Here is a 9119-nt window from a genome sequence, read left to right on the forward strand (position 1 = left end):
ACAAGGCACTAGGAGGGGTTTGGGAAGGGAAGCAGGCATTGGATTGTGAAGGGCTCTTAACGTCTGGAGGGTTCAGAGGACACCATCTAGCTGGTGCCCCTGGGAGTTGGGCCCGGCCCGGGCAGGCCTGCTTCTCGGGTGTGCTATCACATGGGGGGGCCTGCAGTCACCCTGAGAAGGGCCCTACACTTGGGTTAGTGCTCTTGCTGTCTTAAAACTCCTAATAACTTAGGGTCACCTGAGTGGCTCAGTCAGTTGGGCGTCTTGACTCTTGGTTTGGGCTCAGGTCGTGGTCTCACAGTCGTGGGATCAAGCCCCACATGGAGCACCACGCTCAGCGCAGTCTGCTTCAGACCCTTTCTCCCTCCCTCCCTTCCCCACCCCGCTCACACTCACTCTCTCAAATAAATAAAATCTTTAGAATTCTTAAAACTTTTTTGAACCAGGGGCTCTGCATTTTCATTTTGCACTGGGCTCCGTGAATTCTGTAGCCCACCATGACCTAGGCCCCCCACCACAGCACTTACCGTGTTGTCCTGTAGTTACTCAGATTGGTCTCCTCTGTGGAAGGGTGGTCCCGTGGGAGAGGGACTTTCTGTTGCCAAGGCCCGTCCTGGTGCCTGGCACACAGAAGCTGAGTAAGTGCTTCCTGGAAGAGCAGGCAAGGCGCAGGGGGCATGAGGGTGAGCGTCTGGGGGAAGCCAACGGGGGAACGCTAGCGTGCGGAACCAGGAGGCACAGCCCCGTCCTGCAGGGCACCCCCCCGCCCCGGCCGGCTCTGCCCACTGTGCTCCCGTCCAGGCCAGGCCTCAGAGCCCTGGTGGGGTCTCCTTCGCCCTTGGGTGGATTCAGAGTTGTATCCCCTGGCTGTGGATGGGTCCTGCATGGGGCGGGATTATTCGGGGCCACTCAAGTCTGTGCACAACCACGTTCAGAACACCTCAGATCCCATGCTGAGCGGCTTGATGTCCCCGTGCTTGGCTTGCTTCCGGCGCTTGGCAGATGACCTCTGGTGCCTAAGCAAACACAGCAGCTCCTCCATTTGGCTGTGGTTTGGAGGGTATTTTCAGCAGCCTGGTGGTGGTGCAGTCCGAGTGGGGGAAAAAAACACACACACACACACACACAGTCCTAGTTCTAGATTGAACGTTTAAGCCGTTTTAATCCATTAAATTGATTTTGTTATGTTCTATGGGTTCGTAGGGACTCTCCTGACTTTGGTTCAGGTGAAGGCCCAGCTAACTCTTTGTTGCCATCCGGACCTGAACGCTAGGGCCGCACCTGCCCTCCCTCCCTGCATACAGGGGTCGTGATTTCCCTCCCTAATTGCTCATCCCAAGGGATCTTACTGATAGGAATTGATGCTTTATTTTTTTAGCACTGTCAAAATGGGTTTCCTTTAGAAAGTCTAATACTTTTGATGAGAAATAATAGTTTTCATTGATTATGCCACATGTCCTTATCTGTAATGATTTTGTGTTTCCAGGACTCCCTTACTTTTCTGTACCAGACTTTGGAAAGGAACATACGGACAATGTTCACAGGCAGCTCCCAGCAGTCATGGAAACATGTCTCCAGCCCCCTGGCATCTTACTCCCTGTCTGTTCCCTACACGAGACTCGGCTGGTAGGTGTGTTTCTCCTACTCCCGAAAGCTGTCCCCAGTATGAAGTTCAGTCATTCCAACAGATGGTTTTGGTGGCACCTGTTAGCACCTTATATTCCAATTAGTTCATCATCAACAAAAACATTAATATAGTGGTCAGGTTACTGTAAAGATGAAACTGTCTCCTTAAAATGGGTCAGAATGTGTTTAAACACAGGGAGCTTTCACTTTACTGAATAATTACCATGATGAAGTGTTGTAGAACAATGGCCAAGCTTCGATGTCCTTCTGGGAATCTCACGACGTTAGGAGTGGATAAACAGCTATTACAGTGATGGGGATATCATCGCTTCATAGGACAGAAGCCGAGCACACCACAATAATTGTATACTCAGAACGTTGGGGGTTCCTCTTGAGTTTCATGATCAACCCAAACCAAGCCCAAGTATATGGCGGTTTGGGGGAAACCTCTTTTTTCAACCACACTTCTCAGATCCAGATGACACTTTCCCTTGGAACGATTTGCTGACAGCCCTTCTTTTTGGGGGCCCCTGATGCTTTCAGCCCCAGCTCGGGCGACAGGAGGTGAATGCTGTTTATTGGCTGGTCCCCTGTGCATGATGGCTCTTCCTGGCTGCCTTCCTGATGCAGCCAAAGGTGGTCCCCTGCTGGGCTTGCTGCCACGGGGGGATGGGGGGTGGTGCAGAGGTCCCTCCCTAGCTTCCAGCCCAGGGAGCCAGGGGACAGCAGTGTGTCCATGGTCAGTGTGTTTGGTTTGTCTCACCGGGCGGCAGCCCCTTTAGAGACAACTTTTTTTCTCTTTTTCCTTCTGTGCTGCCATGGAGTCCTTACATGGCCATGAGAACTACAATAAATAACGTGATTTCTGGTCTTTCTAGCTGCCCCAACAAAGACATTTGGACCTTTGATCTATAACCGGTGGGTCATAGACCCTTGTTTGGAAACATCCACTAAATACGTTGCACATGTGATTTCTTCACGGTACAAGGTACCCTCTGCAGCTATGGTAGAAACAACACGGTGTACTTAACACACGTTGGTCTCAGGCTCCATCCTTTCCGTTTGTTACCTGGTCTGTCGGAAAGCTCCCGGTGCCGTCAGCCGGATGCAGATTTCCTGTGTTCCTGGCGAGCCCAGGATCACGCTTCGCGGCTCTGGGTTTGCACACGGAATGTGATGCTTTGTGAAGATGCTTTTCACCTGCTCGGGTCATAAGGTTCAGAAATGCCCAGAGGCCTTAATGTGTCCAGTGTTATTGTTGTGTTTCTTGGAGAGCAAGACCAGATCTCACAAACCATATAACCTCAGAAGTGGATATTCTCCACAGTCACGCAGGGTGAAAAAAGCAGCAAGAGGGAGTTCTGTAGAGAGAAGCAGGCGACCGTCTCACCCGTGGCTCTCCATAGACACTGGACGGGGTGTTCTCTCTTCTTCCCCACAGGGCAATGACCTCGGCTGACCTCAACCAGGACGGGCTCGGGGACCTGGTGGTAGGCGCCCCAGGCTACAGCCACCCCGGCCACAGCCAGGTTGGGCGCGTGTACCTCGTGTATGGCAGCGAGCTGGGCCTGCCCCCCCTCGACCTGGATCTCGACAAGGAGGCCCACGTGACCCTGGAGGGTTTCCAGGTGGGGCGTCCGGCTCCGACTTTCCCTTCTCGTGTCCATAAGCCACTGCCCGTCTCTCGTGGCAGGTTCCCCAGAGCAAATAGCCAGGAAATGGCTGGTGGCCTCTGTCTATGGAACACTTACCATTTTTAAAAGCCTGTTGGCCCAGTACCCGCCCGAAACACAGCTGCTGTTTATTCAGAGCTGCTCTGAGTCGCCAGTCAGGATGTGATTTCTTGAGATTACAAGCACCCCCCCCCGAATTTTTTAAGTCTCCCTCTTTTTATATATGAATTTTTATTTTGTAAGAATGTTAGATTCACAGAAAAGCTGTAAAGACAGTGCAGAGGTCCCAAACACCCTGTACCCGGTTTCCCCTAAGGTAGCGTCTTACGTAACTATGGTGTCAACGTATCAAACATAAGAAACCAACTCTGGTACGTGACTCTTTCCTAAATTCCAGACTTTGCTCAGATTTCATTCCTTGATTTTAAGTGGTGATGCATCCCCAGAAAAGCCCCACGGTGACTGTAGGAGAAAGGCTCCACATGGAGTCAGTGTCGCTCGGTCTCGGGACAGCAGAGAACTCGACTGGCATTAGTCCTTAACAGGAGCAGGAAGGGGGGACAGGCAGCCTTGTGACTGGTCACAGGTGAGCTCGGGGGCTTTGGTGGGACTGCGCGCTCCCAGCAGGAAGCAGCAGGGCAAGGGACGCTGGACTTGACATCAGACTGTGGTTTTGTCCTGGGGAAACTGCTTTTGCTGTGGAATTAATGCTGTGAGGACAAAACAAGATGACATGCCTGGACATACTTTACACATGAAGGGTATGGGGTTAACGACCGGACAGAAGGAGACCTGCATTGGAGAGGTGATCCTCCGTTGGCTGGCCAGTGTGTGAGGTTTCACAGTCCCAGATGGACAGCATTTTCTGGAACCTTCTGCTACCACATGAGAACGTTCCAAAATAAGTTTACCCATTCCTGTTGTTTTTTTTTTTTTTTTAAGATATTTGCCAGATAGCATGCACACAAGCAGGGGGAGCAGCAGACAGGGAGAAGCAGGGAGCCCGATGCGGGGCTCAATCCCAGGACCCCGGGATCATGACCTGAGCTGAAGGCAGCCGCTAACGACTGAGCCACCCAGGCGTCTCTGCTCCTTGCTTCCTCACAAAGCCGTGCCGTGTCAGAGCGTTGGGGCTCCTGCCGGCCGGGCTCTGCCTGTGGAGGGGGATGCACGCTCTCAGACCTGTGGGACAAGGAAGGAGGCAGTGCCGTGTTACGGCCGCTGAAGGCGTGGGTGTAGCCTAGGCCTGCAGTTAGCCTGTCTGTGTCCCTGTCTGGAGAATGAGGAGGAGGATGAGCGGCCTTGGGCGTGGCTCTGCTGGAAGAGTCTGCTTGTCGAGGAGCACCGGGTTGACGCGTGGGAGAGCTTGACGTGCAGCTGGCGACCAAACGAGGCTGGCTGCCGCCGCCTGGCGCCCTTACTCCCTGGCTGCCCCTCCGTGCTTGGTGCTCAGAGCAACCCTTTCTCGTTCTTCAAGTTCCCGCCTCGCAGGGGGGTTCCTCTCCAGAGGCCACTGCACGCCAGGTGCAGCCCGATTGGCCAATACATGATTGATGTGGGTTCTGGGCCGTGGGAATGTGTGTGGGGCAAGCCTCCGCTTGGCAAGACTGCTCACTGTCGCCTGTGCTGTGAAAGAGCAGGAGAGCCGGGGGAGTGGCTTTGTGGACTAGGCTGGTTCTGGAGAGCAGGAAGAGAGAATCCAGCGCGGAAGAGCAGGGTCCCCGAATGGACTGGGGTTCCCATCCGTAAGCCGTGAACGGGGGGTAGTGAACGTACCCGCCCCGTGCATGTAAGGTGCTGTCCACGCTGTGCCCTCCCGTGGGACGAACGTTCCGAGTGCTCGTCACATGGCAGCCAGTGTTGCTGGTGTATGGGGTTCTTATTTTGGGTACTTTCCAAGGGAGCCTGGCCCTTCATGTGGGACCATTTTCGAAAAACCCAGAACTTGTGAGAACGGACCCTTTTCTTTCTGGCCCCTCCTCGTCTCCTCCAAGCAGACACCCAGCAGGCGGGGCGTGGACGTGCTCCGGTGGCCGCAGATTTGTCCCTGGGCCCTCGGCGTCCAGGTTGGGTGCCCGGGTCCCTGTACTCCCAGGGAGTCGCGGGCTTTTCTGGAGGCTGTGGCTTAGCCCGGGTGGGTCACTGATGCCGCTTCAGCCCTCAGGTCGGTTTGGCTCGGCCTTGGCCGTGTTGGACTTCAACAAGGATGGCGTGCCTGACCTGGCTGTGGGAGCGCCGTCGGTGGGCTCTGAGAAGCTGGCCTACACGGTAGGGCTGCTGCAGCTGGGGGGGGGGGGGCGGTCGGGGAGGGGGAGGCAGGGGTGGGTGGAACGTCTGGGGGGAAGGTCCGTGGGAAGCAGCCAGCCAAATGTACCAGGCCCGCATTTGTGGGGAGATGATCTCGGGCCCCTCAGTTTGGGTTCTTGACACGACCTTGGGTTACCGGGCGGCACCTAGTTCTGCCTTCCTGGGTTTCCCGATTTTGCGCCCCCTCCCTCCCACCAAGATACTGAATGGTGGTGAGGGGACGGGGGTTCCAGCCACTCGAGAGCCCCCGTCCTCACCGCCGAGTGGAGACCTCCCTGCATCCCTGTGCCCTGGCCAAGGTCCCGGGTCCCACAGCGCAGGCTCTCGTCTGCGTGTGCCCCGTACATGGCAGGGCACCAGCTCCTGCACCCTGTGTGACCCAGAAGGTCAGAGGCCCCTCATCACCTCGACCTGCCACGAGCTCGCTTTTGTCCCCGTCTCCTCACTCTCCGCTTCCATACTGTGAGCCGTTTGTCCTCTGGACCCACGGGCCCCCTCGCCTGAGGACACATGGAGAAGACCCTTTCTCCCCTTCGTCCTTCAGGAGCGACAGGGCACCCACCTGGGAGCTGACATCAGCCCGTGACGTAGCCCCATGTCACTGTCCCCACACCACAAGCCTTTCCCTCTAGTCCCTTCCACACCGTGGTGTCACGGTCCGTTGACCAGCTTTTTGGGAGGACAGAGTGTGGTCTGACTTACACGGTCTTCCCTGCACCTGGCTCGTGGTGGAACATAAATGCTTCTTGAATGAGTGAGGGTGGAGACCAGCAAGTTACAAGATGGAGCTGGTTCAGGACAGGGAATGATGATGCACATGCGTCTCAGGGCTGTGGACGCTGGCCACACGCCGTGTCCTGTTCCGAGGAATCACGGCCGGGTCAGGGAAGGCCCCGTGGGCGAGCCAGAAACAGAGCTGGCCTCAACGTGGGGAGGTGAGCGGGTTGTCCAGCCGGTGCACTGAACAAGTGTGTGTGGTGTGAAAGGACAGGAGTGGCTGTCTCAGCGTTGGGGGCTCCAACACGCTGATGCAAGTGAGAGACGTAAAAACCACTTGTCCTGTTTGTTGCTGAGCTCCCGACCGTGGGGACTCAGGTGATCTAGGTCCTCTTCACCCCCTCTCTGGTGATCTGAGTGACCGCCCCGCGGCTTGCTTTCGCCTAGGGTGCGGTGTACGTCTACTTCGGCTCCAGGCAAGGAGGAGTTTCTTCTGGCCCCAACGTCACCATCTCCTGCCAGGTACGGGGACCCCCTGGGCCAGGGCCAGACTTCGCCACCTCCTGCTGTCCGCCTTTGAGCGTGACGTGCTCTCCTGGTTCCCCTACAGGACACCTACTGTAACTTGGGCTGGACACTGGTGGCCGCAGACATGAACGAGGACGGCGAGCCCGATCTGGTGATGGGCTCCCCTTTCGCGCCGGGGGGAGGGAAACAGAAGGGCATGGTGGCTGCGCTTTATTCCGACCCCAGCTGGAGCCACAAAGGTAGTGCTTGCGAGGGGGGAGGAGGGGGTGGGGGGGGCGGAGACCTCCTGAGACCTCCCTGCTCTAGTCTGTCCTCGTGCCTCTGGGCTTCTGTCCTATCTCCCTCCTTCCGCTATCAGGTCATCTAAATTTTCTAATAGCTCTTCCTCTTGCAGATAAGATACAAGAGTATCTACCTTTATCATCCAGGTGATATGGGTAGAATCACTGATATACAAAAAGGGGTCCAACTTCAGGTCCAGATCCAAAGGGAGCCCGTAGGTTGTTGGCAGAGGCTTTCCATGGAAGCCTAGGAACTCGGAAGGCATCCCAGTGATGCTCCAACCTGCCCGCTGGGGTCTCCGTTTATATTGCATCCTCCACCCCACAGAAGTGAGCTCCAGAAATGTGCTTGTCCAGTGACAGCCTCCCACGGAAGGTAAAGGGCACTGGTTGTCTCCTGTAGAAAAGCTGGGCGTGGAGGCGGCCAACTGGACGGTGCGAGGTGAGGCGGACTTCTCCTGGCTCGGCTACGCCCTCCACGGGCTCCGCATGAACAACACAACCGTGCTGCTGGTGGGGAGCCCAACCTGGAGGAACACCAGTAGGTGGGTGCTCCCGTGGGGGCCAGGGACCCCGAGGCACGAGGGGCAGGTGCTGGCTGCCGCGGGGGCCCGCCTGGGGGCTCAGACCCCACAAGGAAAAGCTGTGGCTCTGCGGCAAGGTGGCGGATTCTCAGAAGCTGAAGCAGGAGCTAGGAGGGGGATGAGCCTGCCAGGGCTCCTGTGACCATCCCACAGCCTGGGTAGCAGAAGCCGCGAGAATGTGTCTTCTCCAGGGCACGGGGTTGGCAGCGGCCATCTCAAGGCCTCTCTCCTCGTCTTGCAGGGGGTCGCCTTCTCCGGGCCTCTCCTGGGTCTGCGCCTGTCCCTGGTGTCTGTCCTTACGAGGACACCCAGTCCTACTAGATCAGGCCCCACCCCGATGACCTCAGAGACCATGATGGCCTCTTTGAGGCCCGGTCTCCAAATACACATATTCTGAGGTGCTGGGGTTCAGACTCCAACATGGATTCTGGAGGAACACGATTCAGCCTGTGGCCGTGGCCCTCCCTCTACCTGCCCTCAGTGGGGAGGCAGAGTGGTGAGCTTTGCATCAGCAGAAAGCCACCCCGCTCCCCTGCCAGGAACCCAGGATCCCAGGATGGCAGGGGCGGGGCAGAGGGTGCTTGTGTTCGCCGGGCCCTGACTAGTCAGCCCGCTCTTCTCCCCCGTCTGTGTGTGCTTCCTTCCAGCCCGGGCCACCTGTTCCACGCTCACGACGAGAAACAGAGCCTCGGACGGGTGTATGGCTATTTACCCCCACAACGCCAAAGCTGGTTTACCGTTTCTGGAGACAAGGTAAGGCTGCCGCTCCCCCCACGGAGACTGGGCACCGGGGAGAGCTCTCAGAGCTGCATGGTGCCGACTGACGGCATTTCACAGACGATGGGGAAGCTGGGGGCTTCCCTGTCCAGCGGCCACGTGCTGGTGAACGGGACCCGGAAACAAGTGTTGCTGGCTGGAGCCCCGACTCACGGTAGGTCACGCGCCGGGAAACATGACTGCGTTTTTAGTCGGGTGACTTCTTGACCACATCCTTGGGGGGAAGGTTGTGAAATCTGGAGCCAGACAGACCAGACTGTATTTCCTTTTCTCGGTAATAGCAAGTGGCATAACCTGGGGGAAGTTACTTAACCTACCTGAGCATTAGTATCCTCATCCGCAAAACACAAATTATAATATCCACCTCAGAGATTTGTTGAAAATCCCTCATGAAAGTAACCGAGTGTGTTGTTAAAGCTCCAGTCTCACTGAGCTTGGAGCGGGGGGGGGAGGGGGGGGGTTCAGAAAATTCTACACATCAGTTCACCGGGACTAGGTCTGCTGAGGACTTATGTTAATAAAACATCACTTGTGTTACGGGAAAGTTTTAAAAAGCCAACAAAAACTTACTCCCTTTGGGCGCCTGGGTGGCTCAGCCTTTAAGCGTCTGCCTTCTGCTCAGGGTC

At 56.4% G+C, this 9119-nt stretch overlaps 1 protein-coding gene across 3 annotated transcripts in view; it reads left to right on the forward strand.

Moving 5' to 3' along the window:
• The window catches only part of GPLD1 (glycosylphosphatidylinositol specific phospholipase D1), a 55325-nt gene that overhangs the window by 40103 nt on the left and 6103 nt on the right, over nt 1–9119 (forward strand). For 2 of the 3 annotated variants that reach the window (XM_081827603.1, XM_006739309.3), the window contains 8 exons: nt 1487–1626; nt 3068–3254; nt 5457–5567; nt 6771–6845; nt 6934–7090; nt 7536–7677; nt 8364–8469; nt 8554–8647. In XM_081827603.1, the coding sequence (XP_081683729.1) occupies nt 1487–1626; nt 3068–3254; nt 5457–5567; nt 6771–6845; nt 6934–7090; nt 7536–7677; nt 8364–8469; nt 8554–8647 (1012 nt within the window). Of the gene's footprint in view, nt 1–1486; nt 1627–3067; nt 3255–5456; nt 5568–6770; nt 6846–6933; nt 7091–7535; nt 7678–8363; nt 8648–9119 lie in introns of all 3 variants that reach the window. The other variant, XM_081827602.1, reaches the window with a different exon arrangement.

The sequence above is a fragment of the Leptonychotes weddellii genome, chromosome 8, assembly GCF_054177405.1.
Source record: "Leptonychotes weddellii isolate Sample4059 chromosome 8, ASM5417740v2, whole genome shotgun sequence".
NCBI classification, from domain to species: domain Eukaryota; kingdom Metazoa; phylum Chordata; class Mammalia; order Carnivora; family Phocidae; genus Leptonychotes; species Leptonychotes weddellii.